This window comes from Diabrotica undecimpunctata, chromosome 6, assembly GCF_040954645.1.
Source record: "Diabrotica undecimpunctata isolate CICGRU chromosome 6, icDiaUnde3, whole genome shotgun sequence".
Taxonomy (NCBI): domain Eukaryota; kingdom Metazoa; phylum Arthropoda; class Insecta; order Coleoptera; family Chrysomelidae; genus Diabrotica; species Diabrotica undecimpunctata.
In genome coordinates, this window is record NC_092808.1 from 141,985,974 (window position 1) to 142,004,813 (window position 18,840).

General features: G+C 32.5%; 1 protein-coding gene across 1 annotated transcript in view; it reads right to left on the reverse strand.

Annotated features, from left to right (window-relative positions):
• LOC140443995 (uncharacterized) overlaps nt 1–18,840 on the reverse strand; it is a 134,377-nt gene that overhangs the window by 47,706 nt on the left and 67,831 nt on the right. The window contains exon 4 of the mRNA XM_072535557.1: nt 10,496–10,708. Coding sequence (XP_072391658.1) covers nt 10,496–10,708 — 213 coding nt within the window. The remainder of the gene's footprint in view (nt 1–10,495; nt 10,709–18,840) is intronic.

An 18,840-nucleotide genomic window follows, 5' to 3' on the forward strand; every position in this document is an offset into this window, starting at 1 on the left:
ACGAGGTGTTGAGAAGAACGGGAAAAGATAAAGAGGTTTTAAATACAATTAAAGTCAGAAAACTGCAATATCTGGGACATGTCATGAGGGGCGAGCGTTATAACTTGTTGCAGTTAATAATGCAAGGAAGAATACAGGGTAGAAGGAGTCGCGGAAGAAGACGCATCTTCTGGTTGAATAATTTGAGAGCTTGGTTTAACTGCATTTCTACTGAGCTCTTTAGAGCAGCGGCGTCGAAAGTGCGAATTGCCATGATGGTTTCCAACCTTCTTAGAGGAGATGGCACGTGAAGAAGAAGACCAAGGTATCAAAATTATTTTAAAAATAAAAACACAATGGATGAGAATTTGACAGCTAGCGAGCAATGGGATATTTGTAGAATAACAGTTGAGGAAGCGGCAAATGACATCCTAGGACCAGAAGGATTCGCTTCACGCAACGGTTGGATCGATGATAAATGTGAAAATATCACTTAAAGCAAAAATAATGCAATAACAACTTAGTTGCTATCAACAACTCCTCAGAGACACTTCGACCAAGGGCTAGCAGCCCCAGTGGAGTCATACGTTGCCATGAAGTTAATTCCGTTTATAACTTAAACATTTTAGTTTTTTAGCATCAAATATGTAATTTCAAATTAATTTAACTATATTTAGAAGGATTCTACCCATGTATTTAGTGGCTTCAAATATGTATATCCAGATAGCACTGATGATAAAATAGTCATTCCGAAAACGTTCTGTGATGTAGTCCGATAGGATTTTTATATTAATATATCTTTTATAAAGGATTTTTTTAAATAAAAATTTTTGTGATTCATGGTTTACAGCCAACTACAGGAATTCATTTTCCTTGTGGACAAGAAAATAATTTAAACCACGGCTAACGATGTGTAGGGACAAAACTGTATGTAAATTTTCTTAGAAAGAATTAAAATTTCCAATCGACAAAAAATTTCTCAAGCTCAATTATTTAAATAAGGATTTTCATTTTTGTCTGTTTAAATCTTTAAACGTAATATGCCGAATTGCTATTTTTGTACTAATAGCTACAAGCAGCAATATTGAACACATGCAATCAAAATGGCAAAAAGGTCTAACATTACTCCTATAAGGTTATTTAACGGTCCAAGACTGTAGAGTTAAGTGTACATGACGCTCTTTTATGAATACTCCATTAGAATTGTTCGGAGTATAATTATTCAATCATGACCGAAGTTGGAGAAGTAATCGTTTATAGACTTTTGGAAAGACAAGGAAGGAACTATTACAGAAGCACCGAAAACTTTAACAGGAAAAAGAATAAGTCGGTTTTAAAGTATATATAATTTAGAACTGACATAACTACACACTTATTATTTATTTTTTAAGATTGCACAAGAAATTGATACTCTTTAAAATTAAGTAAAAGTTTGGAACGTGTTTGTAGTCACTTCCCAAATTAACAAGAATCACTTTCTTCATGAACTCGAAAATTAATTCAACAACGTATTGCACATTCAAGCTGGTTAATTTCACCGTTCTTTGTAATAATGAAATGAATAAAGTGTCTAGAAAATAGTAAGAATTCTGTAGAAGTTAAAGCGAACGTCCTGTTAAGGAATAATAATGGTTCGAGTGGAATTTGAAGAAACGTGTTGAAATGAGTTGATTGACTCAAGTGAAAGTTAAATACCGTTTTGTTACTATCATCAATGGGAGAAATGGTCGATACGTTATCGGACAGCCGAAACTAATGAATGCATATTAACTAAACCATGTCTATATAAAAATAAAATTCATTTTTTTTTTAATTTACGTTCAAGTTGAGTCGACGCACTCATATTAAAATTCTTGATAAATAGATCGGCCAAAATGACCTTTGTAGACTGTCATTATTCACCAATACTTTTGTTCAATATCACACCCCATAAAGAGGTGTTAAAAAATTTATATCTAATCCTTTAAGTAAGATTAAAATAATAGATGAGTTGATTAAGTACATGTTTAATTAGCCAAAAACAAACAAACATACAAAATTAAAAATATTAAACTAAAAAAGAGATAAATTGAGTCTATGGATGTAAAATTTTATTGAAGTGTTTATTAATTGTCCTATTGTACACCACGATGGCTAGTGAGCAATGGCTATTCCTCGAACTCAAAGCAAATGTGCTGTGGTCCTATTGTACACCACGATGCCTGGTGATCACTGGCTATTCCTCGAATTCGAAGCAAATTTGCTGTGGTCGTTAAAGTTTGGTCTACGACGCACTAGACTACTACACAAATCAGCAATCTCCTACACAAATCAGCAATCTCCTATACAAAACAGCAATCTTCTTAGCACTTTTATAATTTAGCGGTGTAATCACTAAACTAATTGACTCCAATGATCTATGCTAAATTATACACTTAAGTAGGTGACAATTTTCATAACTCACTCTTATATAAATAAAATGGAGTTAAGGTACAATTATTTTAACCAACACTTCAAATTACAAACTTTTTACATGTGGTTGACAAATTTTTGAACACAAGTGTGTACAACTCAAACTTAGCCAAGGTACTAAATATTTTAAATTTAAGTACGGACGAAAACCATCTCTCCCCACTCTACTGATAAACGTGGACACAAATTAATTTCGACTTAAAAATCAGGCGCTTTCGGAACAGTATTGTTTATATCGATCAATTTTCACATAATTGAAAGTTTCAGATCCTTTTAGAACACAATGCTTAGATTTCCCAAAACATACACAGATTCTGGTATTAAATATGCTGCCACATCAATAATGCCATGCTGTTATCCTTTTAAGGATTCTTCTTGTGTTGTGATGCTCCAACAAAAGGTTGACTGTGAAGAAACCGGTATTTCGAGCAAATCGTTTCCGATTTTTAGCGAACCTTACCCTCACATATTTGAACAGTGAATACTGTTTTCTGCCCCGACCTCCTTTTCGTCACTCATATAAAATAATAGCCAAAGTCTGGGAAGAAGAACAAATGCCACAGAATGGGGCACTGGAATCATATGTCCACTGCATAACAAGGGAGGTGTTCTTCAACCGAGACCCTTCTTTCTACAAATTTTGCACTAAATAATAAGATGGAGGTACCATATCGTTCTGGATGTCACATATCATGGACGTAATACCCAAATTTTCGAATTTTTACAATTTTCACTACTTCTGGTTGCTTTTTTTTTAGACATTGTAATACCTTTTCATTTGTCACTCTGTTAATCTCAGAGAAGAGAACTGTTTGTCTCGAGTTAATTATTCAGAATTATATTTGTATTTTTACCTTGGACAGCAAGGAAAACTAATGAAGAAGTACTAAGGAGCGTCAACAAAGACAGAGAACTGCTAAATACTGTTAAACGTCGAAAAATGTCTTATCTGGGACATATAGTAAGGGAAAGTCGATATAAAATATTACAACTGATCCTTAAAGGCAAAATAGAGGGCCGTAGAGGTGAAGAAAGAAAACAAGTTTTTTGGTTAAAAAACATTCGTGAATGGACACAGATATCAAATGCAGGACAATTATTCCATATTGCAGAAGATCGAGAAGCCTTTGCAATGGTGATCGCCAACGTCGAATAATTCTGATATAGCACGCGAAGAAGAAGAAGATTTGTATATTTTTTTGTAGATTTCCAAAGATTAAAATAAAGACAGCTTAGGGCCTTAAGGCAATAAAAGAATGATTCTGGTCTAGAATGTGAAGTGCATACGTAGAAGCTGTTTTTGTATTATTAAAAGCTCTTTTATGTTCTGCTATATGTTGGTTAAAAGTTCTACCAGTTTGACCGACGTAAGTTTTTTGGAATAAATATAATATCCCGTTCACCTTTATGCCTTCCGGAATGGTCTTGAAAGCGTTTTTGAAAATATATTCTCTAGCTTATTATCAATTCATACTCATGCTGCTTGTTCTCAGTGAAGTGTTTTATCAAATTAAGGTCACATTGGTGCTGTCTTTGTTCGAAAAGCAGGTTTATCACTTTTATCAGTGTACTATACCTCTCTTATACAATTCATAAGAAAAGTACCACTACAAAATGTCACTATCGAATAATCTTACTAATTTCACACCTATATAAAATTCTATTCTTCTTCTTCTTTCAGTACCCTGTCCGATTATCGAACGTTGGCGATCATATTGGCAATAATAACTTTGTTTACGGCGGCTCTAAATAAATTACCGGTGGTCTCTTGATACCATTCCCGGAGATTTCGGAGCCAGGATGTTCTTCTTCGGCCTGGGCCACTTCTTCCGGCGATCTTACCCTGTATTATGACGTGTAGAAGGTTATACCTCTCTGGATGTCTCATTACATGAACGAAATATTGTAACTTTCGAATTTTTATCGTTTTTGTTATTTCTGTGCTCTTTTTCATTCGATGTAAAACTATTTCATTTCTTATTCGATCAACCCAACTTATCCGCAATACTCGTCGATAAATCCACATCTCAAAGAGCTCAAAAATTCTATTACGAATCATTAAATATCGCATACATACATACCTAGATAGACAAATCTACTACGAGAACAAGCAGGTTGAAGGCACGAGGGAGCAAATTCTCATTATAAGAAAACACTTGACAAATAAAATGGCGGTATCTCTATCTATATGCAGATGATACAACTCTAATAACTGCATCCAAAGGAGAAATGTCAAATCTAATACAGCTAGTGGAAACCGAAAGCAATATATGTGTTCTCAAGATCAATAAACAAAAAACAAAAGTAACAATAACGAGTTCAATTATGTAGGATCCTACATTAGTAGTTCAAGCTTTTGTGTAACCGAAATACGTAGGAGAATAGGAATACCTAAAAATGTTAGAAGTAGGAGTGCTAGAGATTATCAAAACTACAGAAAGAAGAACGCCAAAATGAGATTGTTACGTACCTTAAATTTTTCTACATTCAGTTGCGCAAGAATTGCGGATTGAAGAAAATCAAGAGGGGTTTAGAATAAAATAAAATAACACAAAAAATATATGTTCCAAAAGGTATAATATTTTAAATATCTAGAGGTTTCAGTTAATACAATTACCTAATGATAAAAGCGTAGACATAACATTAACAACATAAGATATGCAGATGACACCGTGATTATGGCAAGCTCTGCTGAAGAACTCCAATTACTGCTAAACAAAACAAACAGTTTCTGTGAAAAATATGGACTAAAAATGAATATAAAAAAGACCAAATACATGATAATAACAAAGAAAACAAATATACCAACAAACATACATTCGGGAAATATACCGATAGAAAGGGTTGATAAATACACATACCTAGAAACCTGGATTTCAGACAATAGTGATCAAACAACCGAAATAAGAGCAAGGATAGAAATAGCAAGAAATGCGTTTGTAAAAATGAAAACAATTCTCTGCAACAAAGACCGTAGATTAGAACTGAGAGTAAGAGCACTGAGATGCTACGTGTTTTCGATACTGCAATATAGACTTGAAAGCTGGACATTGAAGCAAGAACACATAAATAAGTTACACTCCTTTGAAATGTGGTGTTACAGGAGGATGCTTTGAATAGCATGGACACAGAAGAAAACTAACACGGAAGTATTGCGAGAAATGGGCAAAGAATGCGAAATAATAAACACAATAAAAATAAGAAAGTTACAATATCTGGGACACGTAATGAGGGGACAGCGATAAGAACTGCTAAGGCTGATAATACAGGGAAAGATAAGAGGAGGAAGGAGTATAGGAAGAAGGAGAGTGTCATGGTTGAAGAATTTAAGGGACTGGTTTAAATGCAGTTCTATGGAACCCTTCAGAGCAGCAGTTGATAGAGTAAAGATAGTGATGATGATATCCAACCTCCGATCGGGAGACGGCACTTAAAGAAAGAAGAAGAAAAGCATAGACATTAACAAACCTCGTCTGGTTGAAAACAGACTCACTAAAATCAGAGAACAAAAAATTTACAGAGCATTAGTTATAATACTAGAAAAGATATATGATGGTGAAACAATGTGCTTGACACAGAACAATAAGGAAAGATTAAGAACCTAGAGAGAAAAATAATTTTTAGGAGAATAAGAACAATATCATGCTCCATAAACCGAGATGATGATAAATTTAAAGAATTAATGAACCGAAATAAAGAAAATTTTATTTATCAATGCACAAATATTCTGGATGTGTGGAAAAGAAAATATCAAATGATGCACAGTGACAGGTACACCAAGAGGAACACCCAAAATAAGTTTTCCTCATGGTTTACTTAACCCAATATTGGTTATATTATAAAACGTAATTATTGAATAAATTTGGCAATATTTTCTGACAATAATTTTGGATTTATTTAAAAATTTCACAATAAGCAGATCATACAACAATACCAGATAGAATAATCAAAGCAAATTTCTTACACAGCTTGTATTTTATATTTCGTATATGTATTGTAAACGAGGAGCTTCTGTTGGTTCTTAAAACTATAATTTACTGTAAATTAACATTTATAAACATCTTCAATCGCTACAATTTAACAACTTCTTCTATAAGTGGATACATATAGTCAGAAGAAAGCTGCGACAAAATTTATAGACATATAATTTCACTATCACAATTAAATAATATATAAATGAATAGCGTGCGACTGAAACGTGACCCAGTTGCATACGGAATTTCGAGGTGCTAATATTGCAAACAGGGTCACTGGTCACGTAAAATCCGTCTACACAACGACGTTTTAAGAAAATAGTCTGCTATCACGAAAAGTTTGTAACTATCGAGGTAGTTTCAGAAAATGGTTCAATAATAATTGGAAATGGTCTAGTTCGTCTTATGAAGGCGAGTAGCCGTGACATATACGGGTAGTTGGAAGTATTTATTTGTTATGTTGTTTATAGCAACTGTTCTCGAATTAACTTTATAAATAACCATAATATAGTACAGTATACTCCCTCTATAACGAACACGGTTATTACGAGGTTTCGCTTATAACGAAATACATTAGATGTCCCGTGAAATTTCTATTGAACTATAACCGTCTATAGCGAGGCAAATTTGGTTATAACGAGAGAAAATAAGATCCAAAAACGTGTTTTTTACGTTTTTGGTCCGGTCGTGGCTATAAATAAATACCTTTTCAAACAGCCCCTCAATAAACTTAACTACAGCCCGCAATAAACTTCTTTACAATGAATAAATACAACTGTTTCACATCTTTAGAAAATATATGATAGAATGATACTGAACCATTTAAAGCAGTTAAAAATGACACAGTTCTTAAAATTGCAGAAGCAATATTTTATGTTATCCTTGAAAATACGCTTTATACATTATGCAGTTGGAAAAAAATATAAGTACAGATTTTTTGTTTTAACGTATATCATTGATAATAAAAGTAAACAACTCTTTTATGTTTTAATATATTTCATTGACAATAAAAGTAAATAATTTTTTTTCAAAAACGCCATTCAAACAATATTTATTAGCATCTTATATTGCTCCGAATGGCTTCACTATAGGAAGTTAATGGTTTAGAAAAATACAGATTCATATGTATGCACAGTATTATTATTGTCTGATATAACGAGATCGGCTTATAACGAGGTAATTAGACTGTCATTTCAGTTCTCGTTATAGAGGGAGTCTACTGTATTTGAAATGTTTTTTATTTAATGCTGTTTAAGTCATACCACAATAGTAAAGATTTTTTAGTAAAATAAACTTAATAGTTTGTAATTGCCAATTGAGAAATAATAACATAATATAACATAACAATATCTTTATTTTTAGAAAATAATATACATTCCGTGAACATCAAATTATTTAAAAAAAAACAGTGTCACAAACGAAAATATTATTTACTTATTCCTAACCGTTACATATACAAATAGTCCTCCACAGAATATGGCTCAAGAGCTACCAGTAATTTAAATATTTGATGTTTATACAAACTTAATCTTTCCTCCCTTTTAATAGGTTCAGGCAGTTTATTAAACAATTTGATGCAGCAATAAAGAGCGTTTTTTCTGTTATACTTAACCTGTGTATTGGAATTTTATAATTATATAACCTGGTATTTACTATACTATTGGGCTCAGCTCAAAGTTCCTAAAGAGTATTTTATTCTTATATAGAAACAGTAAGCATTCTTGAATAAATACAGCGTAAACTGTTAAAATATTATTACTCCTAAAATGCCCTCTACATGATTCCCTACTTTTTAAGTCAAACATAACTCTGATTATTTTTTTCTGAACCAGAAATACATTATTTATGTCCCTACTGTGGCCAAAATTTATTAGACCATATCTAAATTTTGCTTCAAAATTAGCATGATACACTGTTTTTAATGAGTTACTATTCATGTAGTTTTTTAGAACTCTAAAGCTGTAAATCACTTTACTCAAAGACATACATAACTGGTCAACATGTTTATCCCAACATAAAAAACTGTCAATATATAATCCTAAAAATTTGGTACTGCTGCTAATATTTAAAGTGTCATTATTTACAATAATACTGTTTGGCATATCTGAATGTGCATAATTTGTCTTAAACAAAAGAAGATCTGTTTTATTTTGATTTAAAACCAACCTATTCATAGAAAACCAGTCTTTAGCTTTCTGGAACTCTAAACTAGCATTAACGCTTAGAACAGACATGTCTTTACCACTGACTAAAATGTTTGTATCATCTGCATAATTTGTTATGCTGGAAGTAGTATTAGCCACTAGACCATGAAGATCATTGATATAGATCACAAACAGTAAAGGACCAATCACACTTCCTTGTGGTACTCCAATATTGATAGTGCTTTCAGATGAGATGCCTATTTCAGTGTTTTTATGTATTTTTACTAAATGTCTCCTATTTGCCAAGTAGGACTTAAACCAGTTCAATGCTGGTCCACGTATACCATATTTCTCCAATTTATCAAATAATAGGTCATGCACTAAACAGTCATATGCCTTTGATAGGTCCAAAAAGAGACCCAAAGCCATATGACCAATCTCAGTACATTTCAAAATATCCCAGACAAATTGAAAAATCGCAGTCTGAGTTGATTTTCCCTGTTGATAACCATGCTGATTTGCACTAATAATATGACATTTTGTTAAAAATTCTGTTATCCGCCTATACATAGTCATTTCTAAGATTTTTGAAAAGGAACATAGAAGGCTAATTGGTCTATAGTTATTAATTAATTTAGGATCACCCTTTTTGTAAACAGGTGTTACTATGGCAGTTTTCAGGCATTCAGGAAATACACCAGATTTTAGTGAATTATTTATGATTGTAGTGAGAGGATTCACTATCTCCTTCATACAAAGTTTAAGGATTTTAGTGGGTATTTCATCAATTCCACAACTCATTTTGTTTTTTAAATTTTTAGTTATATCCATAATTTCAGTTTCTGTCACAGGTGCGACAAACACTGAATTTATGTTACTTGCAATGTTGTCTTTATATTCAGTGTATTGTAATTGAGATAAAGTGTTATTTAAAGTAGTATTTAAGTGGATCATGTATTTATCAGCAATCTCTTGAGGACTACCCTCTACTTTTATTGAATTTACACTTTTTAATTGACCATTAATTTCACTAACAATTTGCCACATGCATTTATTTTTGTTGGCAGCTTCAGATATCCTGTTTTCATATTGCTTTGATCGTTTTGTTATTAGTTTCTTATTATATTCTTTTTTTACCTGTCTATAGGAATCATAGAATTTATGGTTAACTCTGCTCATTGTAAACAAGATGTCTAAACGAGTCTTACATTCTATTATCTCTGGATCATCTCTTTTATTAAGGCCTTTTTTACGTTGCCTAGAATCTAACTTTTTAAAAGGAAAGCACTGATTGAATATATACAGAAACTGATTTAAGAAAGTATTCCATTGATCATTTACACATTTACACATAATAATATTCTTGGTTCAAATCTGAAATGGAGTAAGGATGTCAGTGTTAGAGTTTATACGTGAGAGAATGGAAAAGGATTTTTCTAATGCGTAAAAAACACGCCTAAATGTTTTATGAAAACTACAAAAAAGATGAAGAAGACTTAAGAATAGCGGAGAGAAAGATTATAAGAACCATACTGGGAGCAATCAGAACAGGGCAAAATGAATATAAAAGCAGAACAAATGCAGAGATTAAGGAAGAACTTAAGGAAGACATCGTGACTAGAATAAGGCAATTAAGCAATGAAGATTTAGATGATTAGGTCACATTTGGCGAGCAGGAGATGAAGCAGTGACATACGCAATGATAGAATGGAATCCAGAAGGAAGAAGGGAAAGGGAAATACCAAGATCAAAGTGGCTGCAAGAAGTTGAAGAAGACCTCCAAAGGGCAGGAGTCAGAGAATGGAGAGGAAAAACTAGAGACAAGAAAAATGGAGAGATATCGTTAAGAAGATAACATAAACAAGAGGGACTGATCCACCCAAGAAATAGGATCTAGAAAACATTCGCAAATATTAACAAATTGAATTCAAATTCGAAAACACTCACCAGTGCAATTTACCAAAGCTGCAGCAGGAGCTCTCGTTCCAGCCAGTTCAAATCCAGCTTCGTCTACGCACCAACATGAACTGACTATTTCATTATCACATTGAATGGGCTCAAACCCTCCAATCTTGTTACATCTGGGCATACGTACTGATTTGGTTTCTACGCCTAAGGATTTAGCTCTTCTAGACGCAGCCATTCTGAGTGTCTGACAGCCTGAAAAATTATCAATTAATTAGTATTCAATTATTAAAATGCAAAATTATTTTTTTTTATTTTAAAAAGAAATAATATAATGAAATTTTATTGAGAATCGGTTGGAAATGTTGGAAAAATATTGCTATGGTAATATTTTCCAAAAATTATAAAAATTAATCGAACTGCTGAAAAAAATAAAAAAATTATAATCATGAAACTGATTTACTATCTTTATTGGGAATTTTGTTAAAATTTATTTATTTAAATTTATTATGTAGTAATTAATATAAAACTGCTTCAGATGCTTGAAATGTTTCAAAAAGAAAGTAGCTTCAGAACAATAATAAATCTGATTGTCGATCGGATAGCTCTTCGGGCCAGCGTGATCACTTAAATGTGGACTGTCTACAGATTTCATGGTTCAAATCTCGGTGAGGACCAGAAAGTAAAAACATTTACGCAGTTATTTAAAAACTAAAATAGACCAATGACTAAAATTATAATATGCCAGTGGATTGGGTACAAATGAATAGTGCGGTAAGAGATGGGAACTTTTGGTACGGTGTGTCCCGAAGAAGCTAAGACGTTGAAAAACCGGATCTACACACAACTGATTGAAACTCATAGTAAAAGAATAGGGAAATGTTACGAACAAACAAGTGATTGGTTTGAATACTACACATTTTCAAAATTTTTGATCGTTACAGAAATGATATAAAACTAAGGCGGTCTAATAAGTTTTTCATTTGTATAAAGATGGTAGCACTACTCGCGTGATTTTTCCCCAAATGTTGATACAAGTATAGACGTTCACACAAGACGATTGTCTTTGTACGATTGCAAATTGGGTATATATTTGGTCAAGTCCAAATTATCCAAGACGCCCTGTAGGTATATATTTGGTCAAGTCCAAATTAGCTTTTTCGCCATGAACGAAACTTCTTATGACAGATAATTACCAACTAAAACATATTGATGTACAATTATTGTTTTTCATGTTTAGACATCTAATATATGACTCAATAATTTCTCTTTTAATAGTAATCACTCAATGATTATTTATAGCCTCGTTTTATAATCTTCTTGATATAAAACATATGGTACTGTGAGGAATTTTCTAATTAAATAATTTATTCTGTAGATTTATAAAAAGAGTGTGTAACAAACTGTTGTCATTAAAAGTTATAGATTAACTTAATTATTTTCCTTTAATCCGGTTAAAAGGACATCAAATGAAAGTTTTTTAGAAAATAAACATTTTGTAGTTAATTTCTGTTTGTTATAATATGTTTAAAAATTTCCAATAAAAAAGTAGGTTTAAAAAATGTCGGTAATATTGAAGTATTTAGCATTATGTTATTCTTTTTAAATTGCCGTGCATTTCTCTATAGCCAGATGTCTACCATTTATTGTCTTGTCAGGTAAGATATTAGGCAAACAGGATTAAACTGTTCTATATATTTTTAGCAGTATTGCATAACTATGGATTCCCGTCCATTGGCGAATGTTACGATGACATCATACAGTTCACCAATTTACATATCCTCTATCTTTATTTGCTAAAAAGTGTATTATGTTCTTTTGTCATATATGCAATGTTCTTACTTTTTATACTTGTATATAAATAGTTTATCTTTGAGGCAAGCTCTATTCATATTACGTATTATTTGGATGGAGCCTTCCATGATATGAAGCCCTTGGCTGGTAATGGGTCAGAGCTTTAACATTCATACATTTCATACAAAAAACAGGCCACACGCTTAAACATCTTTTACTTTAAGATAAAATCCAATCTGTGATGTCAGGAACTGCGATGTTCAAGAAAGCATTTCTGACTTTTCTACTCTGCTGTTTACTTCAGTCTTATGATCCCAATTATCTTTTAGCAGACAATGTAAATTGCTTCTATTCCTCTCCTTAAAATTTATTTTAAACCCAAAGCTCCACTTGAAGGAATTATATTATTTAGATGACATTGAAGATCTTTGTATTATATTTCAGCATCGCTGTGTAATCTACATGTAATCTTTAGTAATCTACCTAAAATTTAAACAAAATTGGAGAAAGTATACATTCTTGTCTCACTCCCTTTCTTTTTGAGTAATCTTCTATTGTAGAATTAAAGAAGTAGTCCTTGCTGCCTTTGTTTTTTCGTTCTTCTGAGTTGTAGACTTTTCCATTTTCCATTTCCAGAACATTTGTTAATGTTGATGAATTGGAATATTCATTTTGTTTGTGCTATTTTTCCCCAAGTTTCTGAAAAATCTCCATGCTTCTAACGATCTACTGAGGAGAACAACAGAGTTGAATATATAAACCATTCATTTAGAAGACATAATATGTAGATCTCACTATTATATATAAATAAAGAAGTAGTAAATTAAATTTAAATTTAAAAAATAGCAAATTAAATCAACGAAATATAAAGTCAGCAGATCGAAATAAATTCCTGCAGAACTAATGAAAATGGGACCCCCAAACTCACAAAAATACTAACAGAACTCTTCAATAGGTATTTAAACGGAGAAGCTTTTCCAGAAAAATGAAAAGAAGGCTAGATAACACCTATCCACAGAAAAAGTTGTCTACCACAACTATGACCGTAACCAGTACTCTTAGTAGATTATACGGGAATATTTTAAAATCGTTAAATGAAGTAGAATACAAACCTCTAGAAATAGAATAACAGGTAGATTTCCATGACAGAAAAAAATACATTTCCTCAGCATTCTGTGGGGCTCTAGAGAAGCGGAGAAAAAAATAAATACTTGGAAAAAATATTCTAAATTTTCGAAAATAATTATGTTCTTTCTTTCTATACTTTTATAAATTGTTTATGTACAATATCCGATAGATGTTATTTTATCACCATGCTCGTTCCTCTACTTAATCAATAGTTTAATTCAACCAACCGCTGTTACAATTTCCCACGTGTGATATATCCATTGTCGAAGCAATTAGTCGTCTACAAAGAATTTAATTGGTTAATACCATTCAAGAATGCAAATAGGGTATTACTATCAAGTATGATTAATACTAAAATTTTATTTTAAACTGATCTATGGGAATTCCATAAAGATTAAACCTTGATCTACATAAAGACTACCATAAAATATTGGTAAACAGAAATATTTGTAAATTTATGAATCATTTTAAACTTATTACCACATACACACTTTTCCTACAAATATTGTTTCATGGTATTTCAGTTAATTTTTTAACCTTTAGGTACCGTTATAAGATAGGCCTTTAGTAATGGTGAAATAGATGGAAATACATGCAGTAGAATAGGGTGGGATTGATGAAGTGAAAAAAAGCGAGTGGTGCATTGTGTAACAGAAAGAGTCCAATGAAACTGAAGTGAAAATTCTATAAAACTGCCATAAAAACAGGTATGTTGTACGGAACTGAATTTTGGGCAATTAAAAAGGAGGAACATCGAATGCATTTTTCGCTGTCGGTGTCTTTCCCGATTTTCGTCAGTTTTGTTGTTTCTGACCTAGCCATTGCTAATGATCATCTTATTTTTTCTTCACATCCGCCATTATTTGTTATTATCAATCCTAGATAGTTGAAGCTTTCCACTTCTTCGTATACCGCTATGCTTGTAACTTCTATTTGATTCTTTGCATTGAGTTTTAGCAAGCCTTGGCGAACTCCTGCACGCTTATTAAATTAATCAGTTTAAGTTAGTTTTAGTTAAATCAGAATCATAGAATAGAATGCCAATGGGTTGCTACAACATCAACAAGAGTTACAGGCGATCCTTGACATCGAGAAAATTGACATCTGCCTCATATCTGAGACACATTTTACAAATCAATCATACATACAATTCAAAGGATATAAAGTTTATTACACAATACACCCTGATAATGCAGCCAAAGGATTATCAATATAAATATCAGTTATATGCAATCGTGATTAAAAATAATATTCTTAGAGTTAGAGTATAAAACTGCACATCTACAAGCGACTACCGTATGTGTAAGAACTACAAACTGTGATATCAATGTTAATTTAATATATTGTCCGCCTAGGCATTCCATTAAAAAAGAACAATATAACGAGGTTTGAATACCGTAGGAGATATACATATATATATATATATATATATATATATATATATATATATAGTAGGAGGAGATTAATTCAAAGAATACTCATCGGGGCTCTAGACTCATGTTTGTCCAGTCTCGAATATTTCGCAGCCATGACTTCCTCTTTCTACCTATTCCCTTTTTGCCATCGACTCTACCCTGCATGATGACCTGCAGAAGACTATATTTATCATTCCTCAGTATGTGTCCAAGGTATGCAGTCTTGTGTACTTTTATTGTTCTCAACATTTTTTGTCTCGACCCATCCTTCTCAGCACTTCCTCATTGGTGACCCTGGCAGTCCATGGAATTCTCAACATTCTCCGGTATATCCAAAGTCCAAAGGCTTCAAGCTTCTTAACTATTTGCGCTTTTAACGTCCATGTTTCTACCCCGTACAATAGTTGGGAACAGACGTAACATTCAACAAACCTCAGTCTCAGCGCAGTATTCAGATTTTTGTCACAGAACAATTGCTTGAATTTTAAGGACGCTGTCCTTGCCATTTCTATTCGTACCTTATCTCTTGGTCTGAATCTAATTCTGCGTTGATGTAAGCTCCCAGATATTTATATTTTGTCACTATCTCTATTTGCTGTCCACCAAGGGTTAGTTGTTCATTATTTATTGGACTCCTTGATACTATCATAAATTTGATCTTATCTGTGTTGATGTCAAGTCCCATTTGAATGCATTCACTATTTATTGCATCTAGTAAAGCTTGTAGTTCTTCTATACTCTCAGCCATAATTACCATGTCATCTGCAAATCTCTTAGTGTTTACGATTTCTCCACCAATTCTTATTCCCTCTTTTCTTTCTCATCAGGCTTTTTCGAATATGACCTGTGAGTACACGTTGAAAAGCGTCGGGGAAAAGACGCATCCTTGCCTGACCCCTCTCGCAATAGGTATATTATTTACTTCTATATCGTTCACCTTTACTACTGCTTTCTGGTTCCAGTATATAGCCTTAATAAACTCAATGTCTTTTTTGTCTAAATTGTATATATGTAGTACAACATAACAGTACAATACTACTGCTTTCTGGTTTCAGTATATAGCCTTAATAAACTCAATGTCTTTTTTGTCTAAATTGATGTTTTTTAATTCATCTAAAAACGTCATATGCTGCACTCGGTCAAAGGCCTTCCTAAAGTCTATGAAGCATACATATGCACTCTTGTTATATTCCCGACAATTCTGCAAGAGTACCGTCAACGCAAATAATGCCTCTCTTATCTCTCTTATCTCTCCTATCTGCTCCTCACACATCTTATAAATTCGGTTTTGAACAATTTTCAAGGGAATCTTTAAAGGGTGGCACATTAGGCATATCAATCTATAGTCATTACATGATTTGAGCTTGTTGTTTTTTGGTAGAGGTAAAAATATCGATTTAAGCTATTCCTCCGGGATGTTGCCCTCTATATATATGTGGTTGAGAATTCGAGTGATTCTCTTCATATTATCGTCATCTAAGGCTTTTAACAGTTCAACTGAAATTTAATCAGAACCCGGTGCTTTTCCTTGATTTGCATTCTGTAGGGCATTTTTTACTTCTGAGGGTAAAATTTGTAGGTATTGTTCTTCTTCACCTATATCTTGTTCATTTTCCCTCTCGTGATGGAACAGATGGATTATATATTGTTCCCATACTGGTGTTGCCTGTAAGTTCTTTCATTTTTTTATGTAAGTTTGAGGTGTCATGTTTGTTGCTGAGTTCTTCCAGTTCCTGGCATTCCTTGTTCATCCATTCCTCCTTAGCCTTTCTGATTTCATATTTGATTTTATGGCTTTTTTCATATCTGCCCATTCCACGCTTCCTTCAGTTAATTTGTTTATCTCTATGTTTAGTTGCTGTTGGCAGTTGTCGTCTTTTAGGTTTTTGATGTTTATTTTGATGGTTTTAACTTTTTTCTCTGGTTTTCTGAGTTTAATGTTGACGTTTGCTAGTAATAGATTAAAATTAGAAAGATTCAATATCTGGGTCATATAATGAGGGGCGAGAAGTACGTATTACTTAGATTAATTATGCAAGGGAAGATACAAGGGAATAGAAACCCAGGACGACGCAAAATATCCTGGCTAAGAAATTTGAGAGAGTCGTTCGGTTGCAGCTCATTAGAATTATTCAGAAGCGTGGCCAATAAAATTAAGATAGCGATGATGATTTCCAACCTCCGATAGTAGAAGGAACCTGAAGAAGAAGAAGTAATAGATTATGGTCCGTATCTGCATCTGTGCTTGGATAGGTTTTTGCACTTTGTACTCCATTACAAAACCTTTTGTTAATCGTTATAAAATCTATTTGGTTTCTGATTAACTACCACTAAAGGAAAGGAATTGGCTATTTTATCAACGAACGTAGGTGCGAATCAATATCTACTGGCCGACCAACCTATTGGTCTACAGTTAGAAATAAAATTCCTGACCTAATAGATTTCTTCGTAATTAAAACTATTTCAGTCAATTACCTAGACATTGATGATGGTTGGGACATGAACTCAGATCAGTCACCCATAGTATTAACTCTAAGCAATACGATCAGTAAAAAAGAAAATATTCCAACAATAACTAAAAAACTAACGGATTTCGGCGATTCATTTTATTAATATAGATTATTAAGCTAGACTTTAAGCCAGAGACTTTTTTGAGAATGTAAAAAGGAGTATTGCCTAACAGCATTTAAGATTTTCAAAATTTAATTCAGTGTGTCGAACAATAGTATGTATGTATATATGATTACTCTTAAAAATATGGGTACTATGAATCAGATTAAATTTATTCTCTATACATATAGTGCTAAGGAACCGTACTGAATATTGCTCATAGATATTTATATATATAAAAAAATGAGTATCAACACTTCCAACGTATTTTTATTCAACCTCATTTGCTATGATTTGTTATTTAAAAATAAAAACAAGCGTATCCTTGAAATGCCGCTTCCTTTTTGTAAATACCTACATAATAATTTATTTAATACCGTAACACAATAGATTTTTGCCCATCACTTTTTAAAATAATTACACAACAATACTGATTCACTTTAATGATTTACTTACGAACGACCAATTGTTTAGGAGCAATCAACAACAAAAATTAACATATAGGCCGAAGACAATGAGCAAAGTAATATGAATATTATTAGTCTTGTGCAATACCTACAAGAAGTCTACGCCTAAATACTTAAATATACCTATTAAACTTTCTTCTATCTTTTCGATCTTCGACAGGCATTCAAATATAATACACCTTTGTGGAGTGTGTCTTTCTCAATTTTACAATTTAAATGGAATTCCAAGGGCGTTTCAAAATATGGGAGTTCCTAAATGAGATGCTACATCACTAAGAAGGAGCGTGCATACAAAATAGAGAATTATGAATATAAATGGTAATGTAGGAATATGACTTGAATTTTAAGAAAGTGCATACCATGACTATTTTTCTCTGAATATACTTATGTTAAAAGATATTAAAATGAGTACAAAGTTAGTTAGTTCTATAGGATAAAAATATTTAATGCATTTATTTAAGAAAGAATTACGTCTAGTATTATGAATTTCTTCCTGACGGACTGTTGTAGTTTCGTTGGTGGATGGAGCATACTAAACACAAGGATGGAACACTAAAATGGGAGAAATCCTCACATAATTACTATTTTTATTGAGAGTAAGCCACAATTTTACTTTAAAATAAATTTGTTTTGACGTTTCGGTTTTCACTTCGGAAATCAACGATTCTATACAGTAGAGTTGAACACAAATGTGGTCAAAAAATACCCAAATGAGCAGTCAAAGGTAAATAAAGTAAAATATAGTAAGCCTGCATAACGATTCAACTTCATTTCTTTACAAATTAAGATTAAGCAATAAACTAAAGGACGTTCCCTTTTTCTTTAGGTACCGTCTCCTCTAAGGAGGTTGGTAATCATCACAGCTATTTTCACTTTTGAGATTGCAGCTCTGAACAAGTCGACGGAACGGCAATTATACCACTTTTTCAGATTGTTGAGCCAGGAGATGCGTCTTCTTCCAATACTTCGTTTT